At 35.1% G+C, this 14,607-nt stretch overlaps 2 protein-coding genes across 2 annotated transcripts; both read left to right on the top strand.

Moving 5' to 3' along the window:
- Window positions 1–2,236, top strand: LOC106390753 (probable protein phosphatase 2C 41). Its single transcript, XM_013831285.3, has 6 exons — window positions 1–168; window positions 299–577; window positions 778–1,065; window positions 1,351–1,471; window positions 1,579–1,802; window positions 1,897–2,236. The coding sequence occupies exons 2-6, from the start codon at window positions 329–331 to the stop codon at window positions 2,068–2,070; spliced, it is 1,056 nt and encodes a 351-aa protein (XP_013686739.2). The 5' UTR covers window positions 1–168; window positions 299–328; the 3' UTR covers window positions 2,071–2,236.
- A 2,147-nt stretch (window positions 2,237–4,383) lies between these two features.
- Window positions 4,384–9,933, top strand: LOC106408858 (topless-related protein 2). The gene is made up of 22 exons (XM_048746190.1): window positions 4,384–4,643; window positions 4,719–5,012; window positions 5,095–5,434; window positions 5,528–5,663; window positions 5,812–6,063; window positions 6,152–6,261; window positions 6,336–6,405; window positions 6,486–6,556; window positions 6,633–6,728; window positions 6,811–6,903; window positions 6,994–7,121; window positions 7,193–7,427; window positions 7,510–7,668; window positions 7,746–7,844; window positions 7,936–8,082; window positions 8,164–8,274; window positions 8,345–8,521; window positions 8,616–8,744; window positions 8,831–8,926; window positions 9,005–9,187; window positions 9,272–9,447; window positions 9,527–9,933. Exons 1-22 carry the CDS (start codon window positions 4,564–4,566, stop codon window positions 9,750–9,752), a joined length of 3,408 nt encoding a protein of 1,135 aa, XP_048602147.1. The 5' UTR covers window positions 4,384–4,563; the 3' UTR covers window positions 9,753–9,933.
- The last annotated feature ends 4,674 nt before the right edge of the window (window positions 9,934–14,607 follow it).

The raw sequence follows: 14,607 nt of genomic DNA, 5'->3' as shown, positions 1-14,607 counted from the left end.
GTTTTCTTGTAGTGATCGTACAAAATAAAAGGCTTAGAATAGTCGAAGAAGAGAAATAGAAAGATGATGAGTCATAGAAACCATTCACCAGCTTATAAGTAGTAAATCCAGCAACAGGAAAAGTAATCAACCGAGAAACTCCGATCAAGAATCTTCACCGGAGAAAGGGTAATTAATTTGCTAACTAAACCTTCGGCTCTCTTTTTATTTCCTTAATTATGTTTATATATACCTAAGTTCGAATCTCTTGGTATTACTCGGAACAACTGTAACTTATTCAGAAAGTTATTATCTATAGTTATTGTAGGATCGTATAGAGCACTTGAGAATGGTGCTTCTGCCTGCTTTCTTGGATGGGTTGGCGAGAAGTGTGTCGATGAAGAAAGGAAAATATATACCAGAAGATGAAGATGGAGGGGGAGAGATCGCAAAATCGTTGATGAAAGATGCCAAGAAGAACTCGACTTTGCTTGGCTCATCAGGCTTTGTTAAGTCAGAAACTTCTAAGAGATTCACCTCTATTTGTTCTAATAGAGGTGAGAAAGGAATCAACCAAGATCGTGCCATTGTTTGGGAGGTAAAGTTTATATAAATATACTATATGTTATGTAATTTTCATTTTATATGTATTATTAGTGGCAGAAGTATATGTTTAAATGGAATCATGATCTAATACAATAGGCGTTCTATGAAAGAAAAAATGGAATCATGATCTAGTTAATAAGGTTTATGTATATATGATAATTGAGAAACTACAACTTGTCTTATAATATATAGGAGTTTGGGTGTCAAGAAGACATAACATTTTGTGGGATGTTCGATGGACATGGACCATGGGGACATGTGATAACCAAAAGAGTCAAAAAGTTATTTCCATCTTCACTGCTTTGCCAATGGCAACAAACTCTTGCATCATTATCATTGTCGCCGGAATGTTTCTCCCCGTTTGATATTTGGAAGCAATCTTGCCTGAAGACATTCTCCCTCATCGATCTTGATCTCAAAATCCATCCTTCCATTGATTCTTACTGCAGCGGCTGCACCGCTCTAACTGCTGTCTTGCAGGTACATATCTTGTAACCAGACACACAAAACTCTTTACTAGATATTATGACCCGTTCTAAGATTAGTAGACTAATTTTTTTTTTTATATATTAACTCAAAAAATTTTGAGACCTTAAATTGATGTTTCACTTGGCTATGGTCAGGACCGGTTTTTACTTATGGCCATAGCCAAACTAACAGACAGTATCATTGTCATTTAAGACGTCTACAGTAACCTATTATGAACCATCTTGAAGTTCACGTAGAAAAGTTGCTAAATGTTGAAGTTGGATGTTGCTTTTGAAGGGTGATCATCTTGTTGTAGCAAATGCCGGTGACTCACGAGCAGTAATAGCAACGACTTCTGACGACGGAAGTGGTTTAGTACCGGTTCAGCTATCAGTAGACTTTAAACCGAACATTCCTGGTATATCTCCAAAAGCCTTTCCATATTTAACAGTTAAAGTATTCAGATGGAAAGATTCTATACAACTGGAATTAACAATTGGTATGTTTTAATTACCGGTTAAACAGAGGAAGCAGAACGGATAAAACAATCAGATGGACGACTGTTTTGCCTAGATGATGAACCGGGAGTGTACCGGGTAGGCATGCCAAATGGAAGATCACTCGGTTTAGCTGTCTCAAGAGCGTTTGGAGACTACTGTCTTAAAGACTTTGGTTTAGTCTCTGTACCGGAAGTGACATACCGAAAGATAACCGATAAGGACCAGTTCCTCATCTTGGCCACTGATGGGGTAACATATCAAATATTTATTTTAACTTTTGAATCAAATCAGGATATAGACACACATATATAACTTACATTATCATGTATGTATGTGTATGAAGATGTGGGATGTGATGACAAATGATGAGGCAGTAGAGATAGTAAGAGGAGTCAAAGAGAGAAGAAAGAGTGCAAAGAGATTGGTGGAGAGAGCTATGATGCTTTGGCGTAGGAAGAGAAGAAGCATCGCCATGGATGATATCTCTGCTCTTTGTCTCTTCTTTCATCCGTCTTAGTTTCACTCTTCTTTAACCTCTAATACATATATCAATGTATTTTAAGCTTCGACAACAAAAATGTCATATATATACACACATTTACATGCATAGAATAATAGATGTTGTGAAGACAGTTGTTAAGATTAGAAACGAGTTATTAAGAGTTTCATCATGTTTTTGTAAATTGGTGTGTAATGTACATTGTGCTTCTTGAGTAACGTTGAAATGGCAAGCTGAATCAGTGGAGGACATGCTTGGCTCTTAACTAGGATTAGAAACATAAAATCAACTTAAACATTACAGATGCACATTTCAAGGACTTGCTTGCTTGCAAGATGTCTTTCTCTCTGTTTTCACTCATCAGTGAGATACTGCGTAAGCCTCTTTTCCAAATTTGTAAAGTTCGTATGTTTGTTTCTTTAACAAGTCTTCTTATCAACCTTGATTTATTTAAGGAACATATATGGTATGAAACTGATTTCTTGTTTTTCGACGTGCAAGAGAGAAACTTGCTTCATGTATGATACTAACTACTCTTCTCTTTTTTGGCTAATTATGCAATGACAAAGAAGGGAAAACGTCCAACAAGATGTATCTGTTGAATATATGAGCACACAAAGTTGGCCCTAATAATTTTTGCTGGTTCTCCACCAACCACTTCCAATGATATAAGCCAGTATGTGGCCAATGGGGATAACCAAACTGTTACCAAAAGCAACAACAAGCTTTTCCTTTTTTTGTTGATAAGTAACAACCTTATTCTTTTCGTCAATGAAGAAACTACTAGCGCCAATCTTAAATTGAAAACAAATGATTGGTCTCATATCAACAGCTAAGAACAACTGTTACACAACACCTCTTTAGGTTCAATTTTCGTAGTAACCCGAACCTACATCCTCAATGTTTCCTTGCGCTGAAATAACACAGCGAGCTGCTCCTCTGTAACATTAGAGAAAGTCACAACACCTTCCTTAGGGTAAGAGTGAAAAGGCAGAGGCAGACGCAGACCAAATCTCTCTGTTGTAAAATCAAAACATACTAGATGTATCACATGACTTGTAAAGAACCTCTTGGACGTGCCACATGACTTGTAAAGAAGTTCTTGGTTTGATCCATCTTGTTTGCCCGCAATAAGGGTTCCAAATCGCAGGTTTAGGCTTGTTTGTTTTTTCTTCTCCATTGATGATGCATAACAATAAACCATCGCAACGAAAGATGTGATGTTCATCAAGTCTGATCAAAATCGTTTAGGCTAATGAGTTTACCTTTACGCTTTATATATGAGTCAACTATGTCATCATCTTCGTGAATTCCGTAGAGATTGACACTCATTAAATAAACTTTAAAATTCATCATCATGACCACTAGAAACACCCTTTCCTTTGCTGATATTGCTTTCATGCTTTGCCAATAAGCTTTCTCTTTCTAAAGTTCTCTTTGGATAAAGCATTCTAGTTTTTGCAAGTAGATCTCACTGTCTTTAGAGATGTCAAATGGACCCTAGAGAGCACATCCTCCAAAAGACATCTTGGAAGATTGGAGATCATTGAAGGATGCATGTTGTAGAGCGTCAAAATCTATTTTTGTTTCTAGTGGCATAACCTAAGATGTGCATGAAGTTAATTCCCTTTATAATCTCTTAATCAAGATGGTGGTTTTGGGAAATAAATTAATAAAGATCTCATTAGACTCATTTAATAAATAAGTCTGAAAAATATAATTTGTGTTTATGAAAAACTGTGTTGAACTGAATCAACTCACCGCTTAATAGCGACTTTATCATATGATCATTTGCCTCGAGTTTAGGCTAATGAGTTTACCTTTTCACTTTATATATGATCCAACATTGGCTATGGAGACTGATGCTTCACTAGATAATGTTTAATATAATTTGTGGAATCAGACTCGATTTGGTAGAGCAGCCATTAGCTGTAGCTTTCAACTAAGCGGTGGCCACGTCATTCCACCTGACAAGGTAACAACATGTGGCGGACGCCAGTGAGCTCTGCTCAATCCACTTCAATTCTATTTATCGAATCCGCAAGTAAAAGGGTAATAATCCCCTACGTTACATCCCACACCTTACTCATGCATTTTAACCGGACACGTGTCGTAATAAGAGAGAGAGAGCATGGATCCCACTTCTGCTTCCCGTCCTGGGCTGAACCGCATCAGATCAGAACCCAAACAAAAGGAATCAGACACAAACGAGGTTATCAACAGCAAGATCGCTTATCAAAGATAAGCGAAACAACTTATCAAAACTATACAGTCTGTAAGACAAAACCACATCGAAGAAAGTGGAGAACAAGTCGTGCTTTCTTCTTTTTCTTTAAAAAAAAGGAAAAAAAAAAATATAAAATTGAATTTTCAATCTCTGTTTCCGGGTCAGCCTTTATCTTCTTTCTCGTTGTTGCGACGCGAGGAGGAGGTAGAAACCCTAGAAAACCACATTCCCTAAATAGATTCGATCAACCTTTGACCACCCACCAGATCTTGCAAGGGGAAAAAATGTCGTCTCTGAGCAGAGAGTTAGTGTTCTTGATCCTTCAGTTCTTAGACGAAGAGAAGTTCAAAGAATCTGTTCACAAGTAAGTTCTTTATCTGAGGCTAGATTTGTGTCTGAATAGTTTTGTAATTTTGGTTTGATGTTTGTGTTGTTAAAGGCTAGAGCAGGAATCTGGGTTCTACTTTAATATAAAGTACTTTGAAGAGAAAGCTCTTGCCGGTGAATGGGACGAAGTGGAGAAGTATCTTTCGGGGTTTACCAAGGTTGATGATAATCGTTACTCTATGAAGATTTTCTTTGAGATCAGGAAGCAGAAGTATCTCGAAGCTCTAGATCGGAATGATAGAGCCAAAGCTGTTGAGATATTAGCTAAGGACTTGAAAGTCTTTGCCACGTTTAACGAGGAGCTATACAAGGAGATTACTCAGCTTCTGACTCTTGAGAATTTTAGGTAGTTTTTTTTCTTGATTGTAATTGGACTAAAGGTAGAGACTTTAGTGTTGAAGAGTATGTTTTTTTTTTTTTAATTACAGGGAAAATGAGCAGTTGTCTAAATATGGTGATACAAGATCAGCAAGGAGTATAATGTATACTGAGTTGAAGAAGCTTATTGAGGCGAATCCTCTGTTTAGAGAGAAGCTAGCCTTCCCTAGCTTCAAGGCTTCTCGCCTGAGGACTTTGATTAACCAAAGCTTGAATTGGCAGCACCAGCTATGTAAGAATCCGAGGCCTAATCCTGACATCAAAACATTGTTCTTGGATCACTCTTGCAATGCGGCAAACGGTGGTGCTCGTGCAATCACTCCTGTGAATCTCCCTGTTGCTGCTGTTGCTAGACCTTCTAACTTTGTTCCTCTTGGAGTACATGGTGGAGTAGGAACTTCTTTCTACCTGTTCTGTTTTTTTTTTTAACTTTATGTTTTAGATTTAGAGAGCTGATGAAAACTGTTAATTACCTTTGTGCAGCCTTTTCAAGCTAGTGCTGCTCCGGCTCCTAATCCCAATGCTTTAGCTGGATGGATGGCTAACCCACACCCTTCTTCTTCTGTTCCTTCTGGTGTTGTCTCTGCTTCCCCGTTTCAGCTTCAGCAGCCAAATCAAGGTAGGTTTCATGTAACAAACTGTTTTGGTATTGAAACACTTGTGTGTGTGTTTAGTGGACTCTTATCTTTGGTCTTTCATGAGTTGTTAATGTCTTTGATCTTAAGACCTGAACTTATTTAACCAATTGATGTGTTTTGTCCCAACAGTTAATGTGCTTAAGCATCCCCGGGCACCGTCAAACTCACTAGGACTGATGGATTATCAGAACGCTGACCACGAGCAACTCATGAAACGCTTACGGTCTGCACAAACCAGCAACGAGGTCACATATCCTGCTCATCCTCCTCATCCCTCTGCCTCACTTGATGACCTTCCTAGAAATGTTGTGAGCACAATGCGCCAAGGGTCGGTGGTGATGAGCATGGATTTTCACCCTGCGCATCACACTTTGCTCGCTGGTTAGTCTTCTACTTGCTACTACCATGAGGAAGCTTAGTAGAGTTTGAGAGCTTTTTTTTATTTGACTCTTGTCTGTTACCTTTTTAGTTGGTTGTTCAAGCGGCGAAGTCAGCTTGTGGGAAGTTGGATCCAAAGAGAAGATTGTAACACAGCCTTTTAAGATTTGGAACATGGCCGCCTGCACTGGAATCTTCCAGGTTTGGTCTTGCTTCCTATGTTATCTTCTGTCCTGTGAGATGAATTTGTTTACTATTTTAGTGTTTCTTCACAGGGTACTATTGTCAAAGAACCATCGATATCTGTCACTCGTGTAGCTTGGAGCCCTGATGGAAATTTGATTGGTATGTTATATGGACATTGTTCTCATTACAACTTGGTCCAAGAACAAAGTATTGAATTGTGTATCATTTTCTGTGTACAGGAGTTTCATTTACTAAACATTTGATCCATGTATATGCCTACCAAGGCTCGGAACTACGCCAACACCTTGAGGTATGTGTAATCTACTTTTATTGAACTTATTGGTACATGCACCAAACTTAATCAGCTGTTTATCTCTGTGCATTAGATTGATGCTCATGTAGGCTGTGTAAATGACTTGGCGTTCGCCCACCCAAACAAGCAAATGTGTGTTGTGACTTGTGGAGATGACAAATTGATTAAGGTATGTGAGGACATTGGGAGTATAATATTCTAACATCTCTTTATCTCTCTGTTCCCTTATTAGTTTGTATGAGTTTTTTTAGGTGTGGGATCTGAGTGGTAAGAAGCTTTATACCTTTGAAGGCCATGATGCACAGGTTTATTCCATTTGCCCTCACCAGAAAGAGAATATTCAGGTAGAGAAGCAAGCATCTCTTGTTTATAAAGATCCTAAACTTTCATTTTCATGTAATTTATAATTTTTCTCTTTTTTTTTTACTATGCAGTTTATATTCTCAACAGCTCTTGATGGTAAGATCAAGGCTTGGCTCTATGATAACGTTGGTTCTCGAGTTGATTACGACGCGCCAGGACAGTGGTGTACAACGATGCTATACAGTGCTGATGGGAGCAGGTACATATATACTTCTTATTTGAATGTAATAGTTGAGATAAGTGAACATTATGTTGTGGATGATTTTTCAGGTTATTTTCTTGTGGAACGAGCAAAGAGGGAGACTCTTTCCTTGTGGAGTGGAATGAGAGTGAAGGTGCCCTCAAGAGGACATATCAAGGCTTCAGGAAGAAATCTAATGGAGTTGTCCAGTTTGATACCACTCGTAACCGTTACTTGGCTGTTGGTGAAGACAATCAAGTCAAATTCTGGGACATGGACAATACAAATCTCTTGACAACTGTTGACGCTGAAGGAGGACTTCCTGTATGAAAACTCTTGCTTCAAACTCTTTTGTCTTTCTTGAACCATGTTGTGTTACTGATGGTGTGTACCATGTTGATACCAGAATCTTCCTCGTTTGAGGTTCAACAAGGAAGGGAACCTTCTTGCGGTGACTACAGCGGATAATGGATTCAAGATCCTTGCAAATGCTGATGGTCTTAGAACGTTGAGAGCTTATGAAGCTCGGTCTTATGAAGCATCTAAAGCATCCATTGATATGAAGGTTTGTTATAACGCCCTTGTAATGAGCCTTTTTGTACAGTCTTTTTTAACTGGAGTGTTAATGCTGGTGCTTTTCAGGTATCAACTTCCGCAATGGTTTCAAGCATGAGTCCAGCAGCTGTTGGTAAAGTTGAACACATGGACACAGACTCTCCTGCTAGGCCAACTCCAATTCATGTATGATTTAAGAGGATCTTTGTGTTTTTTTTTTTCTATGTAGTTCAGAGTTTGTTGATGTCTTCTAACTTTAATGTTATGACATATGTAGAATGGAATTGAGGCAATGTCAAGAACTATGGAGAAGCCAAGACACTTGGAATCTGTTGATAAGAAACCCTTGGAGTTAACAGAGATTGTTGATCCTACTCAGTGCAGACAAGTGACCATGCCAGATAGCAAGGATTCTGTCAGCAAGGTTTGTTGTTGTCTAAAGTTTTCATGTTCATTTAAGACATATCTTGGAACTAATCTTTTACTGATATGTCAACTCTAAAAGGTTGCTCGGCTTCTTTATACAAACTCTGGTGTTGGCGTCCTTGCTCTGGGAGCAAATGGTGTCCAAAGACTATGGAAGTGGAGCCGCAATGAGCAGAATCCAACAGGGAAGGTGAGACAGCTAAACCTTTCAACTTGTACATCCTTTCTAGTTGCTTAATGTGTGCTTTCTATGTTTGAAGGCAACGGCAAGTGTAACACCACAGCATTGGCAGCCAAACAGTGGTCTCCTAATGGCAAACGATGTTCCTGAGAATCCTGAAACAGCTGTGCCATGTATAGCGCTTTCTAAGAATGACTCTTATGTAATGTCAGCTTGTGGTGGAAAGGTTTCCTTATTCAATATGATGACTTTCAAAGTAAGCAGCTCTAATCCAACTTACTTTGGAGGGACATGTTTGTATCTATGTATGTATGTGAGATAAATGACATCATTTTCACTTTTGTTTACAGGTGATGACGACTTTCATGCCACCACCACCAGCTTCAACATTCCTGGCGTTTCATCCTCAAGATAATAACATTATTGCAATTGGAATGGAAGACTCTAGTATCCATATTTACAATGTCAGGGTAGATGAGGTAATAATACTAAACTCTTGGTGTGTTTAAAATGTTTCACCTCTTTTATGAAATATGTAATGTAATATCTCTTTTTATTCTTATAGGTGAAAACAAAGTTGAAAGGTCACCAGAAGCATATAACTGGTCTTGCTTTCTCCACTGCACTCAATACACTTGTCTCTTCTGGTGCTGATGCTCAGGTAACGCAAGATTTATTGGCTATTGAAGCTTACACACACACATGTTCGGTTTTAAACTTTGTTTTTTTTTTATTACAGCTATTCTTCTGGACCGCTGACTCATGGGAGAAGAAGAAATCTTCAGTGATTCAACTACCCCCTGGTAAAGCACCAGTGGGAGACACAAGAGTCCAGTTCCATAACGACCAAATCCATTTATTGGTTTCACATGAGACGCAGCTTGCTATTTATGATGCTTCAAAGATGGAATGTATACATAAGGTAAAACCAATAAGCCTTTCATTTAAATGATTTAACAAAAGAAACCTTAGTTTCTCATACATCTTTGTTTACATTCTTGTGCAGTGGGTGCCACAAGAAGCTCTCTCTTCCCCCATTACCTCTGCATCTTACTCATGCAACAGCCAGCTGGTTTACGCGTCATTCAATGATGGAAACATTGCAGTCTTTGATGCTGAATCCTTGAGACTCAGATGTCGCATTGCTCCATCTGCTTACATGCCTCAACCAACACCCAACAGGTACACCTACCTATGCTTTGTTATAATTTTTAAATTTACATTTCTTAAACCTATTGTGTTTTGTTTTTGTCTGTGATAGTGCACCAATCATTCCACAAGTGATCACAGCTCATCCACAAGAACCGAACCAACTAGCCGTTGGACTCTCTGATGGTTCAGTTAAAGTGATTGAGCCGTCAGAAGCTTCTAGAAGATGGGGCGTAGGGGTCGCAGTTACTGCAGATAAAGCAGGAGCCGAGAATGGACGGCCATCGAGTTCCTCTGCAGCTAATAACTCAAGTTCAGATCATCAGATTCAAAGGTGAAAAATAGTTGCTGTCAGTTAAAGTTAGTTGACCGTTTATTTTGGCTTTGGATTGTAAAGTTGTGATAGCTTGTCCTGTTTTTTTTGTAAATGGGATTTTTAAATCTTATCAAGTAGGATTATTAATAACCGTTTATTTTGTATTTGTCGACGTTTTAACATTTAAAAGGTTTACTCTTGAATGTAGGTTTTGATATAATGAGTATTCATATCAATTTTCATTGAATATGAATATAGTAGTGACTTTTGGACGGATATAAATATTCATATAATATATAATTTATAATAGTTACTTAATATGTTTTCTTAAGTTTTAAATCATTTTGCAATTAGTATGTATGCAAAACAAATAGAAGATTTTTTAAATAAACATTTGATTTTGATTGCCGTCTGTCCCTTCAGTCCCTTAGCGTAGATTAGATTGTATTTATTCTTTTCAACTGAACCATAATTTAAGTGATTCTTAATAATTTAAAATCAAATTAATTTTATTAGTTGCATTTAATTTATTTCATTGTCTTGGTTATTAATATACTTTGGTTAAACCATGTATATTTGATATATGTTATTTTGGAATAAAACATGAAAATGTTACTGGTTCAGAGTTGCGGGAATATAACCGATTATATTTTAAAATTTTATGTATGCATATAAAATTGTATGACCGAAGTAAATCTTAATAGTTTGTTAACATATTGTTTTCAGTTATTCATTAATTTTGAATCGTTTATAATTTATATGCATAATAAATAAATAGAATATTATTCTAAGTAATAATATGGCGTTGCTTTAATAAGGCTTCTGATTTTGAATATTGGAATCATGATTGTTTTACCTTACCCATTTTTGAGTAATGAGTTGCATATATTCATCTAACATGAACCATGCCTATTTTCTAATTAGGTTAAAAACCAAATAGTTTTTTGGTGTATTTATTTTGGTTTCAAATTTTGATTTGAAATTTTTTTTTTTAAAAGATAAATACCTAAAAATATTTTTATGCAGCTATGTTTTGTGTGTAAAAATATATATAATTTAAAATTTAAATTATTTCCTTTTTGTTAACAGAAAAATATTTCTTTTTATTTATGTTGTATTAAAAATATGAAGAAAAGAAAGCTAAAATTCGTAATATACATAAAATCTCTCTCTCTCTCTATATATATATATATATCCTTTTATTATTTGTGTAGATTTTTTCAAATGACAAATATAATTAAAAAATTTTAAAAATTAGAAACATAACTAGTAATCTATTAAGCAAAAATAAAAATGAAATAATTTTAGTAAAGACAATAATATATATTTTATAATTCATTAAGGTTAATTTCGTAATTAACCAGTATAAGCATTAACATGAGAAAAATACATATAAAAATAACTTCTTCAATATTATTATAAAAAATTTGAAACTATATTAGTAAACCAGACAACCACTTGTGTCTAGACAGTACAACTAAAACGAATTAATAATAATTATCTATATTTAAATTATCAATTAATAATAATAATAATTTTATTTTATTTTATTTGGTTTAGTATATTTTACATCGTATTTGTTTCATGATATTTTTATCATATAAATTTATTTATCTTCTTAATTTTGTTATATTTTGACAATATTCTGATTTTGTTTTGTTCATGTTTTTATCAAGTATTTTCTTGATTAATATTGTATTTTTTACATTTGTTATATTGATATATCTCCTATAATTTTACATCTACATTGTACATATTTCAGTTAACATATATGAATGAATGATAAAAAAATGTTCACAATCACCTATAAAATTTAAAATCTTTTCTCAAAAAATGTTACTTGATCCCGTATGGCGCGATTCTTCTGCTCTGTTACCGGTATTACGGTACGGTTCTACTAACTCCATTTTTCAAAATATAGTTTGATGCAACTAACTAAAACGAATTATGAGATCGAGAGTGATGAGTAAGTCTAGTGGGTATGCATGCGCGGACACTATTTATATTGTCAAATATAAGTTTTGCCGTACTTAAATTTGATAAATTGTTGACAAATTCATGAAAGATGGCCACAAGAAGATTCGAGAAAACTATTTATATTCAACAAGATAATGCACGGACACACGTTGATCCCAGAGACAAATATTTTCGAGCAGTTGCTTCTCAACATGGTTTTGATATTCGTTTAATGTGTCATCCACCGAATTCACCGAACTTGAATATTCTCGACCTTGGATTTTTTTAACGCCATTCAAACACTACAACATGAAGTGTGTCCGAAGACTACAGAAGAACTTATTTCTGCAGTAGAAAACTCATTTGATGAGTACTCCTCAAAGCATGTGAACAGGATATTTTTGACTTTGCAATCATGTATGCAGGAAATTATGAAGGTCCAAGGTTCAAATAACTACAAAATTTCACATTTGAAGAAAGTCATCATGGAAAAGGAAGGTAATCTACCGTCACGGATGAGTTGTGATCGTCTTTTAGTTCGTGATATAATGAATTATCTAGCTACTTGAGTTCTTTTATTTATCACGTTTTCCATGTTGCATACTCTTATTTATAAAGTCATGACAACGAACATCATAAAAGGTTTCTTCCATGTTACATAATCTTATTTTTTACGTCATGAAAACAAACATCATTAAAACTTTCTAGAAAAAAATAATAATAAACAAAGGTCTCAGAGACTTAAATGAGAAAAAGGAACATTACTTAGGAAAATACTTCGGCAAAACAAAATTCATCAGCTCCATCACATTAGCCTATATCTTCTTGAGTTGTGTATGATTTGATCTTGTAAACATCTCTTGACTCACCTTTGAAAGTTTCTTCTTCTAGTTTCATTTTTGATTTCACCTCTTCCTTTTCTTTTTGTTTCATTTTTTTTTTGCATCTTCTTCTGTTTTCTCTTTGTGCTTCTGACAAAAAGAAATTTAAAAATAATAAGAAATTGATATGGAATTTAACGGTACCAAAAATATTTGTCTTTCCCCAAAAAGAATTTAAGTAACTCATCGTAAATATCAAATGAAAATTAAATGAGATAATTTTTATATAAAAAAAAGACATTAACGATATTACACAAAATCTTTCTTTGTGAAATAAATAAAAGATCCAAAACATCTTATTTTCCGAAACTAAGGTAGTATAATGTTTTGCAGGTTGGAATAGTTGATACTAATGGTAGGCTACTTGGCACTTGGAGTGCTCCAATTGTAGCAATGTGGGATATAGAAAACTGTATGGTCTCATTTGGTTGCCGCCCAACCATGGATAGTGACTGAATCGTAGGTTCACTATGGCAGAAAGACTACAGAGGAACGGTGGAAATAACACTGATGAAAAAAGCGACTGAGAGTCTTAGACGTAGAATAAAACTGTGGATGAATGTTACTCGGGCTCCAGGAAACCTCCTTCTTATCAGTGGCGGCGGAGGCTTTGCTTTGACCCTCATGGACTTGGAGAAATTTTTTCACAATGCCATACTTACCTATAATGAGGCTATATTTTAGATTTGCTGAATTATGATGGAGGCTTTGCTACTATTATTGCTTGTTGTCTCATCTCGATTATTTTCCTCAATTCCAACATTTTTTGGTAACAGTGAATGCCAACAAATTTAGAAGAAACAAACAAAAAAAATTATTTAGAAATAGTGAGTTAAACCTCATGTAAACATAAGTGGTCATATCTACTTGTTAATTCACATTTGATGTTATTATTCTACATTTTAGAGTTTTTATTTATTTATTTATTACTACAACCTTTTATCAATTTGTTAAAAGGCTATCTAATTCTAATTATAGCGAACTCTTATTTATAATTTCTGCACAAATGAATAATTAAATTTCTATAGAAAATTACTAGAGTATAGGCTACGTCAGTAGTATAACTTAGATCCATATTCAAGACGGAGTCAGTTTTTTGATGCTTTAGAAGGATGGCTAGCTTATTCCACTATTGGAGCCATATGATTGAAAGATTAAAACATATTTAATTTATTATCAAATAATGATAAATTTTCTTCGCTAAAGTGTTTTGAGATTATATTTTTTTGTTGGATCTACATCATGCGAGAATTTTGCTGCTAAAAGTCATTAAAAGTAGCTATAAAGATCTAACTATAATTTGAACTAAGTACTTAGTAAAGAACTAGTTCGAGCTTGGAGATGATTAGTTGATAGTTTGGATGTTGACACACATTTTTCTTTTAACTGTGCAGCTGGCTCTATATAACAATTTTCTTCTCAACATTATTTGAAAGCCATAACCTGTGTGATGTTTGTGCACAAAAGATCTATGTGATCTTATCATCCTCTTATTAAAAAGTATATGCTAAAAAAAATATCATTTATCAATTTCCTGAATAATTAAAACTCCGCGATAGTTTATGCTTGTACCACCTTTTACCATCTTTTAGTGAAGCTTAATGAATTCATTGTATTCCAGTATACATTTTTTCTTGTTTTGTCTACACCAAGATCATTTCTAATACTCAGAGTAAACTCTTGTGAATCATTTGAGTCTTATGTTTGACTTACTCATATAAGGATGATGTTTTTTAATGCTCAGAAAAATCTATCTCAAGCTTAGCTTCTGTAGCCATTGAGCTCACTTCTAGCATCCATGTCGCAGGGGTTATATTTCTCTTTAATTTCTTGAACTCCATGAATTGCCTGTATTTTCTTAAGAGAATAGTCATGAGGAATATTATTTATCAATGTGATATTCCTAAAAAAAAAAATTAAGAGTCTAACCTGGAAATATTCAATAATCTTGTGGGAGTTTTGGCCTAAAGGACCAGCATAAATCACTTGTGTCCACCTCTCTTCATAAGCAGAAGCTCATCAAAAGCTTCAAAGATATCA

The sequence above is a fragment of the Brassica napus genome, chromosome C1, assembly GCF_020379485.1.
Source record: "Brassica napus cultivar Da-Ae chromosome C1, Da-Ae, whole genome shotgun sequence".
NCBI lineage: Eukaryota > Viridiplantae > Streptophyta > Magnoliopsida > Brassicales > Brassicaceae > Brassica > Brassica napus.
This window is presented reverse-complemented; position numbering and strand designations above follow the sequence as displayed.

Excerpts from the sequence above, each read along its gene's own strand:
- LOC106390753 (XM_013831285.3), top strand. The coding sequence starts at position 329 with ATGGTGCTTCTGCCTGCTTTCTTGGATGGGTTGGCGAGAAGTGTGTCG. Across the intron at positions 1,066-1,350 it reads CTCTAACTGCTGTCTTGCAG|GGTGATCATCTTGTTGTAGC; the intron begins GTACATATCTTG and ends TTGCTTTTGAAG. Across the intron at positions 1,803-1,896 it reads TCATCTTGGCCACTGATGGG|ATGTGGGATGTGATGACAAA; the intron begins GTAACATATCAA and ends ATGTGTATGAAG.
- LOC106408858 (XM_048746190.1), top strand. The coding sequence starts at position 4,564 with ATGTCGTCTCTGAGCAGAGAGTTAGTGTTCTTGATCCTTCAGTTCTTA. Across the intron at positions 8,927-9,004 it reads CTTCTGGTGCTGATGCTCAG|CTATTCTTCTGGACCGCTGA; the intron begins GTAACGCAAGAT and ends TTTTTATTACAG. Across the intron at positions 9,448-9,526 it reads CCTCAACCAACACCCAACAG|TGCACCAATCATTCCACAAG; the intron begins GTACACCTACCT and ends TGTCTGTGATAG.